Source organism: Gracilinanus agilis, chromosome 3, assembly GCF_016433145.1.
Source record: "Gracilinanus agilis isolate LMUSP501 chromosome 3, AgileGrace, whole genome shotgun sequence".
Taxonomy (NCBI): domain Eukaryota; kingdom Metazoa; phylum Chordata; class Mammalia; order Didelphimorphia; family Didelphidae; genus Gracilinanus; species Gracilinanus agilis.
Genome location: NC_058132.1, coordinates 449,447,379 through 449,466,140, shown reverse-complemented (window position 1 = coordinate 449,466,140; position 18,762 = coordinate 449,447,379). Strand labels below are relative to the sequence as shown.

Below are 18,762 nucleotides of genomic sequence, written 5' to 3'. Positions count from 1 at the left end.
ACATCTTACACCCTACACCAAGATAAATTCAGAATGGGTGAATGACTTGAATATAAAGAGGGAAATTATAAATAAGTTAAGTGAAGACAGAATAGTATACCTGTCAGATCTCTGGGAAAGGAAAGATTTTAAAACCAAGCAAGAGTTAGAGAAAATTACAAAATGTAAATTAAATGGTTTTGATTATATTAAGCTAAAAAGCTTTTGTACAAACAAAAACAATGTAGTAAAAATCAGAAGGGAAATAACAAATTGGGAAAAAATCTTTATAACAAAAAACTCTGACAGGGGTCTAATTACTCAAATATACAAGAAGTTAAATCAATTGTATAAAAAATCAAGCCATTCCCCAATTGATAAATGGGCAAGAGACATGAATAGGCAATTTTCAGGTAAAGAAATCAAAAGTATCAATAAGCACATGAGGAAGCGTTCTAAATCTCTAATAATTAGAGAAATGCAAATCAAAACAACTCTGAGGTATCACCTCACACCTAGCAGATTGGCTAAAATGAAAGAAGGGGAGATTAATGAATGCTGGAGGGGATGTGGCAAAATTGGGACATTGATGCATTGCTGGTGGAGTTGTGAACTGATTCAACCATTCTGGCTGGCAACTTGGAACTATGCTCAAAGGGCTATAATAGAATGCCTGCCCTTTGATCCAGCCATAGCATTGTTGGGTTTGTACCCCAAAGAGATCATAGATAAACAGACTTGTATGAAAATATTTATAGCTGCGCTTTTTGTGGTGGCAAAGAACTGGAAAAGGAGAGAATGTCCTTCAATTGGGGAATGGCTGAACAAACTGTGATATATGTTGGTGATGGAATACTATTGTGCTAAAAGGAATAATAAACTGGAGGAGTTCCAGGTGAACTGGAAAGACCTCCAGGAACTGATGCATAGCAAAAGGAGCAGAGCCAGAAGAACATTGTACACAGAGACCGATATACTATGGTAAAATAGAATGTAATGGACTTCTGTACCAGCAGTAATGCAATGACACAGGACAGCTCTGAGGGATTTATGGTAAAGAACGCTACCCACATTCAGAGGAAGAACTGCAGGAGATGAATCATATATGAAAAACAAATGCTTGAACACATGGTCTGGGGAGGACATGATTGGGGATGTGGACTCGAAAATACCACACAAATGCAACTAACAACAATTTGGAAATAGGTCTTGAACAAGGACACATGATAAAACTAGTGGAAATGTGCGTTGGCCATGGGTGGCGGGAGTGCGGGGGGGGGGGAGTTGAAAGTAGGAGCATGAATCATGTAATGATTAAATGTTAAAAATGAATATTAATAAATTATTAAGAATTAAAAAATAAATGCATTATCATGAGAATGATGACTAAATAGATACATAATGAGTTTATAGGAAACTGATTTAAAAGTTGGTTTCTGAAATTAGTCAATGAGTTTGGTGATGAGAGACATGACACCATGTGGTTATTTGATTGGAATATATGTCAAAAACTCTAATTTTTCATATGGAGTGAAATTCATATGGTTTTTTTTTTATTCTTGAAGTTTAAGATAAACTTTTAGTGTCATCATTAACACTGTTTAAGAACCTAACTAAAACTACTCCAAGAAGGACACACAAGTGAAATATCAAAGGTAGCTTTAAATTCATCAGGCTTCAGGCAACACTAAGGTGGCAGCCCTCTTGATTGTCCAGATGTCACTCCATTATTTAAGATTTTTCAGTATCTTATTCTACACATTCCCTAGCCTAACATTTAGATCTCTCCCCAGTATGGCTCCCATTTACCTTTCTAGGTTTATTTCAGTTACTTCAACTTTCCCTTTCCACTAGCTCAGAAGTCAACAGGTGTGAACTGAGGAAGTAAAATGATTCTCTACATCCCATTCAATGAACAAGTAGCACTAGGTGTGATACTGCTTACTTTACATTGGCTACTTCAAGACAGACAAGCAGGATGCTTTTAATTTCTTCATCACTATGTGGATCCCCCTTAAGGATTCTTGCAAGTGCAAAGTCCTGAGTGAGTACCCTTGACCACTCTAAATTGGGAGTTACAGAGCTCTGAACTTTGGAGGTGGGGATTTAGTTTGTCAGGTTCTGGGGTTGTGGGAGACAAGAACTGATATGGGAAATGGATAGGCTGTGGCCTGGAAAGGTATTCACTATATATATTGACATTAACTTCTTTTATTATCCTTTTATTTGTAAATTTATTTATTATCAGAATGTCTTTGCAAGTGCCATTCAAGGAAACATATCAGGGACTGGTTGTAAGGGAGGAATTTTTCACCAATTTACATCCTTGTATAGATGAGAAAGCAGGGCCAAGCTAAAAAGGATAGAGCCAAGGGAAGAATAATATCCAGCTGCTCTGATATCTAGTCTACTTGATAGATAAGTCTGAGCCTTTGTGTGACAGTCACTTGCCTAGGATACAGTCTAAGGCAGCTAGGTGGTACAATGGATTGACTGTTGGGATTTGTGCCAGGAATATTAGAGTTCCAATGCAGCCCCTCAGACACTTATTATCTTTGTTACATTGGTCAAATTATTTGTCTCACTTTTCTCTACTGTAAAATGGGGATAATAATAGCATTTGCCTTTCAGGATTGTTGTGAAGATCAAATGGCATCTATGTAAACTTTAGAATGGTTGCTAGCACCTACCAAGTGCTAAATCAATAACTGTTTCCTTCTTTCCTTCATGATTTCTGCATAGGACCAGGCAAAGGACACATTAACCTTTATTTGAAATATCTGGAGTATTTCCCCTTCCTTATCTCCATTTCTTAGAATCACTGTCTTTCTTCAAGGCCTATGCCAGATGAAGCTTCCTTTTCAAGGCTTTCCCTAATCCATGAAATTTTTAGATCTATCTTTTAAAATTATTTTATATTATTGTATACATATTTCTTTGTGTAATGTTGTATTCCCCTAGTAAAGTATAAACTTGGGAGCAGGGTCTGTTTCATTTTTATCTTTGTATCATTCGCATTTTGCACACCATTAGGATAGTTAATAAATGTTTGTTCAGGTGAGTTGAACTACTTCCTCTCCACCCTAGTTGCAATCCTTTGAATGTGCTCCAAATCCCTTCTATTTCCTGCCCAAATTCTCTTTCCAAAGGACTAAAGAAAGGGACTAAAATGAACTAGCAAGACTCATATTGAAAGTAGAAAGTTATGAGGGAAAATGTTCAGGGATCACTTATCAAAGTGATCTAAGCCTAGGAAAAATGGGTTAAGTTAATTTCAGTTTAGGAGAAAAGGAAGAAGTTCATTTTTATCAATTTTTAATGAAGTAATTTTCTCATACCTCATTTATATGTAAGTTTAGGGAAAATGTGGAGAGTTTTTTTTTTCACTTATTAAAACCTAGGGGCAAATCTGACCTAAAGCTAGAAGAATTACAAAATTTTAGATTTGGAAGAGACCTAAAAAGCCACTTAGTCTGCCTGTATCTAAAAGGAATTCTCAATATAACATGCTAGACTAGAGGTTATCTAGCCTCTGTTCAAAGACTTCCAATAAGGAGGACTTTCACAATTTCTCCAACTCTCTGTAACTCATTTCACTTTGAGGTAGCTAAAAGAGTTAAGAAGTATCCCTCCACCCCCTTTTTCTCCCCACCAAATAAAGCCTAAATATGCTTTTCTGCAACTTTTACCCATTGCTACTAGTTCTGCAGTTCTGCCTTCTGAGTCAATTAAGAACAAGTGAAATCTTCCTTTTGGGGGGGGCATATGATAGATCTTTGAATACTTGAAGAAAGCTATTATGGTCTCCTTCCCCCAAATATCCTTCTTCCCTCTCCACAATTCTTCTTTTCTTCAGACTAAATATATCCACTTCCTTCAACTGATTCTCCTGATCGACAGTTAATACTTTATATTTTCTTGGTTGTCTTCCTCTGTATCCATATGCTTCTTAAAATTCAGTACCAGGCGTGAATGCAATAGTTAAGATGAAGTGAGGTAAACTAAGTCACTGACTGGAAAACCTGTTTTTCCCTGGGGAAAGTAGAAATCAGAAATGAGCTTTCTTGTGAAGGTCAGTAAACTCAGAACCAAAACAACACAATCAAGATCCATGAGAAAGTAACTCCCTTACTCACAAGCAGCCAGTCCAGGATAAGATATACAATGGATTGTCCCGTACCCCACGCTACTGATGAATATAGCTTCTAGAGTCTAGACGATAAGGTTTGCTTGCTTCATCAAGGTTATGTCTCATTAATGAACATTGCTTGCTTTGTATCTTGCACATTTGTAATTTCAGTCCAGTGCAGCTTTCACTAAGAAACTGTCCTGGCCAGTAGATACATTTATAAGTAAATATTGGTTCCATTAATTTGAACTTCTGTGTGTCCGGACTCGCTTTATGAAGTGCATCACTTCAAAGATATGGTTTAACCAGGGTGGAACCCAGAGGCATAAATACCTCCTTATTCCTGGATACTCTGCTTCTCTTAATGCAGCTCAGTATCATTTCAGTATCAATGCAACTAAGACTGTTGATCTTTTCTAGACAAATTGCATCTAACCCTATTTGGTTTCATGACAAATTTGGGGAAAAAATTATAACAGGAGTCTCTGACAAAGACCTCATTTCTCAAATATAAAGAAAACAGCGAAATATATAAGAATACAAAGTATTTCCTGACAGTCAAAGGATATTAAAAGGCAGTTTTCAGATGAAGAAATTAAAATTATGTATCATCATATAAAAATGCTTCAAATCACTATTGATTAGAAAAATACAAATTAAAACAATTCCAAGATACCACCTCATATCAGATTGGCTAAAATGACCAAAAAAGAAAATGATAGATTTTAGAGGGGATCAGGGAAAATTGGGACACTAATGCACTATTGATGGATCTGTGAACTAATGCCACTATTCTGGATAGCACTATAGAACCATGCCCAAAGGGCCAGAAAACTATAAATACCCTTTGACCCAAAAATACCACTATTGGATCTGTATCCTAAAGAGATCAGAGACAGGGGAATAGGACCTACTTCTACAATAAATATTTTAACAGCTCTTTTTGTAGTGGCAAGGAATTAGAAATGGTGTGTATCTATCAACTGGGGAATGGTTGACAACTTATGGTATATGATTGTAAAGGAAAACTATTGTGCCATAAGAAATGATAAACAGGGTGAGTTTGGAAAAATCTGGAATGACATATAAATGGATGCACAATGAAGTGAGCAGAACAAGAAGAGAGTACATAGTAAGAGAAATGCCATATGATTATCAATTGTGAAAGATTAAACTATTATCAGCAAAACAAGATTCCAAGTTAATTCCATGAGATTCATGATGGAAAAAAAAAAGCTATCCACTAAGAAGAACTATTGGAATCTGATTTCAGATCAAAGCATGCCATCTTTTACTTTATTTCCTTCATGAGATTTTTACTGTATATGTGACATGTGTCTTCAGTCATAACATGGGGAATACAGAAATATATATTTTATGAAAGCACTAATATAACATCTGATTATTTACAGCCAGTGGGGGGGCAAGAAACAGAGAGAGGGAGAGAATTTGAATCATAAAATGTCAGAAACCATTGTCAAAATTGTTTTTATATGTAATTGGAAAATAAAATTTAACAAGAGCTATTTTTTAAACCAAAGTAGAAAGGCTTTAAATTGACCTTTATTGAATTTCATCTTGATAAATTTATCCAATGCTTTTAGCCTGTCTCAAAATCCCAATTTTGCTAATGTATGTTAGCTATCATGTCTATCTTTAAATCATCTACAAGTTTAAAGAGCATGACAATTATGCCTTTATCAAGTCGATGAGAAAATGTTAAACAACACAAGGAAAAGCACAGATCCATGGTACACTTCTGGTGCACAGAAATTTTCTGCTTAATTGACATTGAGAATTATCAATAGCTACTCTTTTGCTTTGACTATTCAACCCATTTGGAATCCATCTAACTGAATTATCATCTATTCCACTTCTTTCCATCTTTTGTACAAGAATCACATGAGATACTTTATCAAAACATTTGTTAAAATCAAGGTAAACCATAACTATAATCTATAACTATATATTCTGGTCTATTGGTCTATTAACCTGTCAAAATGCAAAAAATGACCTTTTCTTCATGAAGCCATGCCTGTTCTTTTAAATCACCCCTTCCTTTTCTAGTTTTTCACAAACTGTGTTTCTAATAAATGTTCTAGAATTTTCCTAAGAATTAAGCCAAGCTTACTGGTTCAGAATATTTTCTCTTTCCTTTTGTGAAAATCAAGACATTATCTCATCTTTATTAGTTATCCTGTTTTCCATGATATTTCTATGATTACAGTCCATGGTTCAATAATCATATTTGTGTATTCTTTGGGAAACTATGCATATTTTCTTTGGGCCAAGATAACTGAATTAATCAGTGGCAGCTTACTACTCTATTTTTATTTTAGTTTTAACTTCCATTAATTGCCTTTTTATGTCATTTTCATCTTGAAGATTATTTTTGGGAAAGAAAATATGGACAAAACAAAACAGAATACTTTTGTCCTCTATTTTTTGTTAGTTAACATTGCCTAATTCCCACACCCAAGCAGTAATTCCATCTCATCTTTGATCTTCCTCTTTCCTTCAAATAAGTAACAACAACCATTATAATTACCACCAGCACCACCACTACTACTAAATCTTTTTGTTGTCCTTGTTAACTTGCAAGGCTATTCTGATATTAACACCCTGGATGCTATTTTTGGAGGGATTATGTTCTCAAACTCATCTTCTTTTACTTGTCCTTATTTCTAAATTCCATATGCCTCTTATAAAAACATAAGCTATTTGCTGATTTTTTCTGTGCATCTGTATTTACTTCATTCAATTATCATTTTTTCTTCTGAGTTGGAATTGTTTATTTTTGATTTCATATTTATGTTCTTGAGTTTCCCATTCTTCCTGGGAAGATTTTCCTGTAGAATTTTAGTACATGGGATCCTATTGATCTTCCATCTGAACTCCTTGAATTTTGTCTTAAAAAAATCTAGACTGCATGTCATATTATACTTAGCTTTTCTCTTCTACTGTATCATAATTTCTAGGAACTTTCTCTATCATTTTCATCCAGCAGATGGCCCATCCCTTTTATTTAGAATAAAACTCATTATACTATTCCCCCTACATAGTGGTTCTTCTACCTACTGAAGGGCAAAATGACCATTATTATAATTTTGCACAAAATAATGGCCAAAATTATAATTTAAGCAGTAAACTAGGAAAACTTTCTACAGCAAGTTTCTTTGATAAAGGATTCCTTTCTCAAATATATATAGACTACTGATTCAAATTTACAAGAATATGAGTCATTCCCTAATAAATAAAGGATCAAAAGATGAACAAGGAGTTTTCAGAAGAAGAAATCAAAGTTATCTCTAGTCACATAAAAATATTCTAAGTCACTATTGTTTAGAGAAATGAAAATTAAAAATATGACAGAAATGTACCAATACAACGGTAAAATATAACAACAATTGTTGGGATGGATATGTAAAAATTGGGACACCATTGCACTGTTGGTGGAATTCTGAACTGATCCAAACATTTTGGAGAACAATTTGGAACTATGTTCAAAGGGTTATAAAACTGTGCATACTTTTTGACCCAGCAATACCACCAGTAGGTCTATATCTCAAATAAGTCAAAGAAAAAGTAAAAGGTCCTTTAAGTAGAAAAATATTTATAGCAACTCTTTTTATAGTGGCAAACAATTGGAAAGTGAAGGGGTGCCCATTAATTGGAGAATGTCTGAATAAGTTGTGACATATGTGGAATACTATTGTGCTATAAGAAATGACAAACAAGATGGTTTCAAAAAAGCCTTGGAAGACATATGAACTGATGCAAAGTGAAATGAGCAGAGCCAGGAGATCACTGTACACAGTATAAAAATAACATATGATAATCAACTGTGAATGACTTGGTTATTTTCAGTAAAATAATGAAACAAGATAATTTTGAATGACTATGATGAAAACTACTATCCAGCTCCAGAAAAAGAACTGATGTGGTCTGAATGCATATCAGAGCATACTTTTTAAACTTTCTTTTTCTTTTTTTGTGTTCTCTTTAGTAACATGGGTAATATGAAAATATACTTTTCATGAGTTCACATATGTAATCTAATCAAAGTGCTTACCTTCTTAAGGAGGTGAAGTGGAAGAAGGAAAGGAATTTGGAACTCACATTTTGTTAAAAATGAATTTTAAAAATTTTACATGTACTTAAGAAAAATAAAAACATTCTTTAAAAAAGAAATTATCATTATTTTAAGGCAAAACAAGCATTTTTAAACTGCCCTGTTTCTGGCAGAGAAAGGAAATGTGTGGATAATTGAACTTTCCCATCACTATTATACAATTTCCTTGTGTTGTGTTTGTCATCTGTTTCTTGAATCCCTTACTTAATATCTACAGCCATCATCCTGGGAAGCAAACTCTGTGAAGAAGCAGCCTGGCAACTTATCTTGCAGGTACTATAGCCATATTTATTAAAGAAAACTCTTGTCATCAAAATCCTTGATACTGTCAGATGATTAAACATCACACATTGATAGAATTTTATCTGTGGAAATGGCATTATAGAAGAAGCATTACCATCTGCTTTGCTGTTGCTTGCTAAGAACCATAGGACCGTTTCATGTGACTTACAGCTGAAACTTTAAGAGTCACCTCTCCCATTAGAATGTGAGTTTCCTGAGAGTACAAACTGTCTCAATTTTCTATTTGTAGTCAGTATTTGTATACAGTATTTTGAACATAAGTTCTTAATAAATGCCTAATTCATTTAGGTTGTCTGTCGTATTTGTCAATGACAAAATCACTTCAATTTTTCCTCCTATTCATCTTTGCTCAAATGCTGAAACCCTTCTACTCCATGTACTCATATAGTTCCAGTTTTAGATTTTCCTTAATAGGTATAACACTTTTTAAAAACATTTATTAATATTTATTTTTTAGAAAAGATAACATGGTTACATAATTCATGCTCTTACTTTCTCCTTCACCGCCTGAGCTCCCCCCTCCCCCCATGGCTGATGCGAATTTACACTGGTTTTAAAATGTGTCATTGATCAAGAATAGGTATAACTCTTAAATGTATAATCCTCCACCACTCTCTTTGATCCATTCTGTTTCTATTAAATAAGTTCTTTCCATTATAGAATCATATTTTAATCTTGAGTATCATCCCATCAAGTCTCTTACAGTAAGTCAAATTTGCATTCTTATGTTAGAACATCTAGCATTTTTCTTGTTGCCTAAACTTTTAACATTTGTGGATAGATATATACAAGATATATGTACAAAGTGGTTCTAAGGATTCTTCCTTAGGCACTTGTATCTCTGCTATCTATCTATTTATTGATATTTATCTGTCTAGAAAGAACCTTGAACTTTAATTTCATTAGTATGAAGCACTCCCAGGTGACAACACTTTTTCTATTAATGCAGGTTGGTACTTTTTTTCCCTTCAATTTCTAGTTTTATAATTGCCTGGAGCACTGCAAGAATAAATAACTTGTCCAAGCTCTAGTCACCTGTTGTTTGTCTTTTGTTTTTCAAGAAGACCAATGACATCATGGGGTAATGTGTTGGCTGGTGCATGAATTGGATTTAAGTGAGACAGAGTTGTTTCTTTTCCAGAATTATCCAAGTCAAGTGCAAGCCAAAAGTCAGGATGACTGGTGATGGCCTAGGGTGCAGGCACCTTTTGGTGTCTTCAATGTTTGACCAGACTCTCAAGTGCATGAGAGTTTCTGCTTCAGCTGCTTTTATGCCTGTTAGAACAAATTACTACTATCAGCTGTCTATTCCACCTATTCAAGTCTTGGGGGTAGACACACCTCTAACTCACCAATGGGTTTGTGGTCCATTGATTACCCTTTACCTGGAGTAGCCTGCCTGCTGAGATGCTTTATCAGGATTTGGCCACTGCACTTGGCTTCTTGGAGCTACAGGGGAGAGCTGAGTGCGAGGTGGGCACCAAAGGTAGATAAATAATCCTGAGAAGGGCTTGGCAAGCCCTCACACCAAAGATGCTAGTCCTCCTTGAATACTCATTCACTCCAGGATATGTCATAGAGAGAACTTGAATCTGGGTCTTCCTGACTTAAAGGCTGGGTCTTCATGCTGCTTTTCGTGTGTGTGTGTGTGTGTGTGTGTGTGTGTGTGTGTGTGTGAAACAGAGACTTCCTTTTGCTATTTTCTATTGCTAATTGAGGTGAACAATTTTCATCAAAATATTTATGATACAAACCCAAAATAGCATTAAACTTTAAAATGCCATATGTTCACATCTCTCATTCTCTGAAATTAAAATTACATGGAGATAGGAGAAATGATATTTCTAATTCATTCTCAATTTCAGTCACTGGAGAGTATTAGCTAGGTTCACCTATTGTAAGAACAACATGCGTGCACACGCATACACATTTCCCACTTGCATTTAACATGACTAAGAACTGGATCAGTATAAGCTCCTCTTCCTCATCTTCTTCCCTCGGAAATCTTGTGGCTAGTGCTCATTTTGTTTTTATGGGATAGTGATCCTAGATCAGGCTTGAGGATCGCTAAGTTGTAAGAAACAACTTTATTGCCCACTTTTCTGATATCTCTCCAAATTGTATGTTATTATTGGCTGTTAATCTCCTTTTTTCTTCCTATAGGCAAGATAAATGGGAGAGGAATGACTTGTGGCTGGCAAACCTCAACATAAGTCAACAGCTCCCCCATCACCTTAGCTAATGAAGGCCAAATACATTTAAAAATAGCTAATATGAAGAAATATCTTAGTGAGAAGGAGGTCTGAATAGTGAATTTTGAAAAGAGAAATTTCTGAAATGAAATGCTGGCTATTTGGTGTGTAATCTTGGTATGCTCTCTTAAAGCTCCTTCCTCAACTGCCCACCACAGTGTAGCCTCTGGTGTAGGGTAAGTTAGAATTAACCTGCTTATTGGGTATTAAAGGTATGAGAATTAATGTTTAGTAGTTTTTAGTATCTGAGAACATGAGCATGTCTGATTTTTTATTTTGATCCATAACTATGATTTTCTGGGAACCGGGAATTCCTGGTGTGGAACTTCCCTCCGCTAAATCCAGTTGTACCCTTTAGTCTTAGAGAGTAGACTAGCACACTGAAAGGTTATGAGTCTCACTCATGGACAGTCATCTATTTAATATGTGTCAGAGGAAAGAAGTAAAATCAGGTCTTCTTGTCTCCAAGAATGTCCTCTGCACTTTGTTGCACTGGCTTTCAAATATATCTTTATTCCTATAATAATGAACTAGAGCAACTGTCTTTGATATCTAAAACAGAAACCTTATTTATCCATTTTCTTGGCTTGTAACACAGACAACTGAAAACCTTGAATACTGAAAGTTCAAATGAATGGAGAAAAGCTTTTAGTTCTTATTTTTAAATATACTGTCATTCTTTAACCTATAGAAGACATCTCAAAGAAGATTGCTTTTTAAAAAAAAATAGCATTTTCACAAAATTCATTATGAAAATTATTATCTCTAGTTGGTAGGGGCACAGAGTTTTAGAAATGTAATATCCTACACATATAGTTCTAAATTAAATCCTTGCTAGCTAAAGTAAAAAAAACAGATTTATTCATAAATTACTTTTTCTAAACCATACCTAGGAGAATGTTGCCCTTTTCAAAATTGTGACTTTGTAGAATTATGACAAATGGAAGAAGAAAACAGTTTTCCTAGAGGCAGTCACATTTTTTGGTATTATATTTTGTCTATATGTATTTCAATTCTTTTAAAGTTGATAAGTTAGTATGATTATATATATATACACACATATGTATTTATATATAGAGTGAAGTAAATATATATGTGTACACACACACACACACACACACACACACACACACACATACACACATACACGTAGTATAGTGGATACAGAGTTGGGAAGACCTGAGTTCAATTTCTGCCTCTAATGCATATTAGTTGTATGACCATGTAGAATTTATTTATTTATATTTTTAAAACCCTTACCTTCTGTCTAAGAATCAGTACTATATGTTGGTTCTAAGGCAGAAAAGTGGTAAGGGCTAGGCAATGGCAGTTAAGTGACTTACCCAGGCTCACATGGATAGAAAGTGACATAAGGAATTTAATTAACTTTTCAATCTATCAGACAATTCTGTGAAGAAACTACTCAAGTAACATACATGTTTGGCTCAAAAAATTCAAAATTTTAAAAATGATAATTATGAACACAAGATATATTAATGTGTTAATGTGTTAATGAGTATTTCATAATATTTTAAAGGCTTATTTTGTTTGTTTAAAGCTACTATTAGGTAGATTATTTAATTTTATTTAAGCATGCTTTTGAAAATCAAGAGAATTTTATCAAGGGAATTTTAACTAAGCCTATTAAATTTCTGTCTGGATATTTCTCATCTTGAATTCAATGGTAGAAAAGTAGTCTGAGAATTATTATTATTGTAAAAGATATGTAGATCATACCTTTACATTATCAGTGATGATAATATATTATTCTTTATATTTTCAAAATTCTCCTTCATTAGTACATTCCAAAAGTAGCATTTAATTTTAAAAATTATTTATATTGAACTTGGCAGCAAACTTGGTAATTGAGCACCCCACACTTCTTCTCTTTCCAAGATATGCCTTACTAATTATGTTTTGTTTTGGCTAATATTACAATGAGTTTTCAACCCTTGAACACTTAATAGTGGAGAAAAGCATCAGGGAATTGAACTGGATGCCAGGGAAAGCCTACTTAGAACTATATTCATATTAAAATGAATAATCCATAAAATGGATTAAATGCAACATAAGACAAGAGGAGATGATTTAAAATATATTTACAAATGATTTTTGGTTATTGTTTTGATTTTTCTTTTTGGTTATTTTTGATATATGACTTTGGCCAGATAGATGTTTTTATGAAGCTCTCTGTATTCATTTTTCTAAACTAAAAAAATGTCAACTGACTTTGCCTTTTGTTGGCTTTCCTTCAAAATATTTTTCTTTAGTAAAATGGAAGTTTAATTAAGTCCCCATAGAATAATCCTGATTGGAAAAGAGTCTTCTTGCCAACCACATTTAATGGTTTTTTTTTTTTACTATTCCTAGGAGTCCAAATGGCACAAATCCATTACTAAGTTTTAAACTTAGACCCTCTCCCCAAAGTTCTTAGTCATGTCAAAACTTATCTGAAGAAATGGGGAAAATTTTAACTTTAACAGGAGTTTTGCCTTTGTAAGCACTATATTAACCGGAAGTTCTACTTATAGTTTTCCCTCTCTTTTCTTTGGGCTACTGTCACAGGTGCAGGATTAAGTATAACAGATGTAGTTGTGGCATTAAAAAGGCCCGTTTGCATTTTTCACTACATATGTAAAATATTCATTTTTTATACCAAATCACCATAAGTATTTAATGCTTTTGCTAATGTGATGAAAGACAATGTTGCCTGAAATACTTACCAGTAGGTATCCTGGGGGACAAAGATCCTCCCCCTGAAACTGGATGTGGGGCTGGGATGTTATTTAAGAAGCCTGTCCTCAAGAAGCTGGGACATAACGCCTCTACTCCAATGGATGGGAAGGATCCTTTGAAGAAAAAAACAAACACATACTCTGAAATTTACCAAATAAGCTGTTTCTTTTGTTGTTGTTGCATAACATCAGATGATCATTTAATCAGAATAAGACCTAAACTGAACAAATGCAGCATTACTTATAAACAAAGGGTGATGCAAAGGAATTGAAATCATCTTTTAGATCAGTGATTCCCAAACTGGGCGCCACTGTCCCCTGGTGGGTGCTGCAGCGATCCAGGGCCATGGTGATGGCCGCAGGTGCATTTCTCTTTCCTATTAATTGCTATTAAAATTAAAAAAAATTAGTTTCCAGGGGGCTAAGTAATATTTTTTCTGGAAAGGGGGCGGTAGGCCAAAAAAGTTTGGGAACCACTGTTTTAGATGATTTTGTCAAATTAGTTTCATAAATGTATACATATTTAACATTTGTACTTATGCATACATTAGGCATACATATACATTTATATTTTTAGTTCCAAATTCTCTCCTTCACCCCTTTATCACCCATTGAGATGGCAAGAAACAAGATACATACATATATACTTAAGAATGTATAAACACAAATTTATCTATTTATCTGTCCCTAACCAAAGAACAGCTAGAAAGAGCAAGTCACAAAGGAAAAGTACATTTTCTTTTTCTTCTATTTTTTTCTATTTTCTATGATTTTCTATTTCTAAATGTGAAAATCTATGAAGAAAGATTTTATTGGGTAGGCAGAATGGCTATAAGTGGTGTCAGCAAATTGGTCTTTCAGTCGTAAAACTGATGTCTTTCATTCTATGATCTCAGATATCCCCAGCAGGAATTTACCCTAAGGTATGTTGAAATTAGTACTTAAAATGAAGACAACACACATGAACGTGCTCAGAGACATGATTAAGTAATTATGTACATTTTCTCAGGTGCTAGAAAAACCATAGGATAATAGCTCTATATATAGCTAGAAGGGATGTCAGAAGCCATTTAATCCAACTCCCCTATTTTATAGAGAAGGAAACTAAGACCTAGGACAAGGCTAAATTACTTGCCTTAGCTTATAGCAAACACATTTTTTTAATTGCTTGTTAATTTCCTCTTAGGGCTAATGTACAAAGAGATTCATTATTATCCAAAATTATAACCATTTTTATTTCATACTTTATAAAATTGTTTTAAGTAATGTGGACAGCCTTAAAAGTGTTATCAACCAAAAGGGAGTTGAATAATTCCCATAGCTTTTTATAAAATTAATGGAATCAAGTCATTTCAGAGTTAGAAAAGTTGTTAAAGTCCATCTAATTTGATCTTTCTATTTTAGATAACCATAGGGGCCATGATGGTAGTAACTCTCCCCTTCCTCTCAGGCAACAGTTGTCCTACTACAGCCACAACTACTAGTAACAGAAAAGAAAGTTCTTTCCACCAAAAATTTTGGCTCAGCATCTGAAACTGCGATTTGATTAGTGCAAATGACATTAGACACATCATTTGCTTTGTCCTACGAATCCTGGGACCTTTCCATCTGGCTTGTAACTGAAACTTTTCCTACATGTCATCTCCCATGTTAGAACATAAGATCCTTGAGGGCACAAACTGTTTTACCATGTGATTCATATCCTATTGCTTTGCCACAGAGTAAGCACTTAGTAAACGTTTCCTTCATCTAGTCATTCATTTATTCATAATTTGTTCTTTTACAAAGTGGGGCAAACTGAATCGTTGGGAAATTAAGTGATTTTATTTCAGTGTTGTACAATTAGTGACTGAGCTGAAAGACTCCTTACTCTTTCTATTACTAAAGAGAACTGAATTCTAAGGGCAATTCATAAATCTCGAATATAAGTAGCAAATTTTATACTCTGTAATTCAAACTCATGACTAACTGATATTCTAATTGGCTGAAAGGACTTCCAATATATTCAGGAAGTAATTTTTAAAACTTTTAATATTTAGATTCTTATATCCAATAATTAATACAAAAAGTCATAACAATTGTCTAAAAGCCAGTTAAACTGAGATTCAAATATGTTTAATGGAGATAATTAAATTAATCAAATCTTGCTCATGATTGACTGAATGAAAGGGACTACTGAGGACACTGAAGTTGACTTCGGTGGCTATTAGGTTTTCAGAGAAGTTTACATACACAAGAGGTCAAAAGGAGTGTTTTCTCAGAAGAAACCTGACTTTTCTAAAATGATTCTCTTTGGAAGAATCTCTGCACATTCATACAATTTTATGCACTGATTAGCAAAAACTATAGAAATGCAATCAAGGTAGACAAAAAGTTTTTTTTTTCTTTCAAAGAAATACTATGGTCAATTATTATTCACATTTATGTAGGTTTATTAATCTATATACATTTATAGATTTGTAAACAACATTTATAAAATGTATAACATGCTTTCTTCACAGCTGTACTGTGATGAAAGCAATGCGATTATTATCCTCATTTGACAGATGAGGAAGCTGGGAAGTTAATCTGGGGCAGAATTAGAATCCAGATTTCCCAATATAATTATAGACATAAATATATTTGTGATATGCCATCATTTGCAATAGTAAATTATTATATGGGGAAGCTGGGTGGGACAGTTTTCCCCTTTTTCTGCTTTCTTTCTAATCATGGCATTCATTGAATGCCTTTGAGATTTTGTGTAAACTTTAGTCTGTGAAGTTCAACAATTTTATTCCCTCCTCACAGAAACAGTGCCTTTATTTGGTGAATGTATTTGTGTGTGTGTGTGTGTGTGTGTGTGTGTGTGTGTGTGTGTGAATAAGATCACTTTTTTGCTCTAGACTGTTATTTACTTGGTACAGGGAATTCTTTCAAATGGAATTTCCCTCTATTCATAATAATGGTACCTCATTCTTAAAGTTTAGGAAATGGTCTGAGGCAACTGGAGGTTAAATAGCTAGTAAACAATAGAGGCAAAGCTTGAATCAAGGTCCTTTTGGATTCTACTCTTCGTTAACTTAGTAAATGACTTTCAAAAATTACTTTGATGAAGATGGCAGCAGAGTAAGGAGCAGCTGCTCGATCTCTCCTAACCAAAGCACACAGGAATCCTCAAGGGGACATAAAAACGAATCCAGACGAACAAAGGGACCCCACAACAGGGCACAGCATTGAAGGTATGTGGAATCAGGGCATTTCCACGCTATAAAGGGGTGAAACAACTCTCAATAAAACACGAGAGGAAGAAGCCCCTGCCCAACCCCCACACCACGTACAGCCCAGAGGCCAACGCACAAGAGTGAAAGTAGGAATGGGCACCCAGTAAATCACTGGCAGCTCCAGGGCTTGTTCCTGAGAGCAGCAAGAACTAGGACCCCAAGAAGCTAAAGAACAAGCATGGACTTCCCTGAATTCTGGCGCAGGTGAAGACATTGCCCTAGGCACGGACAAAGATCTAGAGCACAAGCTTGGACCTCAAGGGGGACCTGGAGCAGAGTGGAATGAGGCTGTGGAAGCAGCACTCTGAGACTGCTGAAGGAGCCTCGGGCAGAGGGGCAGACCAGGGACAACCAGGAGGCTAGACCCCAAGATCAAGGAGATCTGAGCCCTCCAGAGCCCAGAGAGCACAGACAGACCCTGAGTGTGAAGACAAAGCTGAGAAGGGGCGGTGCTAACAATGGCAAGCCAAGAACCCCAGAAGAAAAAGATTATCAAGAAAAACTCTGGAATACTCGACAACTTTTACACAGAGAAAATCCAGACAACAGAGGACAACAAACAAGTATACAAACCATCCCAAAACAATGAAAACTGGTCACAAGCTATGGAAGAGTTCAAAACTGAGATTTTGAAGAAGATGGAAGAGATCTGGCAAGAAAATAACAGTTTAAAAGGCAGAATTTTGCAATTGGAAAGTGAGGCTCAGAAATCAAATGAACTGATAAGCAAATTGAACACCAGAAATGACCAGATTGAAAAGGAAAACCAGTCCCTAAAGGCTAGAATTGAACAATTAGAAGCCAATGGTCTCTCAAGACAACAAGAACAAATAAAGCAAAGTCAAAAGACTGATAAAATAGAAGGAAACATGAAATATCTCAATGAGAAAGTGACAGACCAAGAAAGCCGGTCTAGAAGAGACAATTAGAGAATCATTGGTCTTCCAGAAAAGGCAGAAATTAATAGAAATTTGGACTCCATACTTAAAGAAATTATTCAGCAAAATTGCCCTGAAGTTCTACAACAAGAGGGCAATATAGATATTGAAAGGATCCATAGATCACCCTCTACACTGGACACAGAAAAGTCAACACCAAGGAATATAACAGCCAAATTCAAGAGCTTTCAAGTAAAAGAAAAAATCTTACAAGAAGCCAGAAAGAGACAATTCAAATATCAAGGAGCACCAATCAGGATCACACAGGATCTGGCAGCCTCCACGCTAAAAGTCCACAAAGCTTGGAATATGATATTCAGAAAGACAAGAGAGCTGGGCCTTCAGTCACGGATCAACTACCCATTGAAACTGACTATATAATTCCAGGGGAAAGTATGGGCATTCAACAAAATTGAAGATTTCCAAGTATTTGCACAAAAGAGACCAGGACTAAATGGAAAGTTTGATATCCAACCACAAAAATCAAGAGAAACATGAAAAGGTAAATAATAAACAGAGGGGAAAGATAGAAAACTCACAATTTTTTAAATTTGACTCTTTAAGGGCTGTAATATGATCTAATTATCTGTATTCCTATGTGGAGAAACTCGATGTATAATTCTCTGTAGTGAACTCTATTCACTATTATAATATTCACTATTATAGCAATCAGAAGAATAACTCATAGGGAGAGGACAGAATACTAAAAGGTCTAAGATGACATGGGGGGTGGGAAATAGGGGGAGAATAGTAGGGGACACCAAGAGAAATTTGAGTGAATAAGAAAAATAGGATATTCTATTAAACACATAGAGGGCATGGGAAGGGGAGGGGATAAATACTATTATAAGAAGGAGAGGAAGAGGGCATTAAGAGGTAATATTTAAACCTTACTCTCAGTGTAATCAACCCGGAGAGGGAAGAGTAGCTTTATTATCCATTCAGATAAAAAACTCATTTTAACCCTACTGAGAAAGTCAGAAGGGATAAACCAAAGGGAGCAGGGGAATGGGGAGGTCAAAAAAGGGAGG

At 35.0% G+C, this 18,762-nt stretch overlaps 1 protein-coding gene across 1 annotated transcript in view; it reads right to left on the bottom strand.

The window, feature by feature from the left end:
• The window catches only part of EPHA6 (EPH receptor A6), a 1,373,534-nt gene that overhangs the window by 242,943 nt on the left and 1,111,829 nt on the right, over nucleotides 1-18,762 (bottom strand). The window contains exon 10 of the mRNA XM_044666934.1: nucleotides 13,519-13,644. Within this exon, the coding sequence (XP_044522869.1) occupies nucleotides 13,519-13,644 (126 nt within the window). The remainder of the gene's footprint in view (nucleotides 1-13,518; nucleotides 13,645-18,762) is intronic.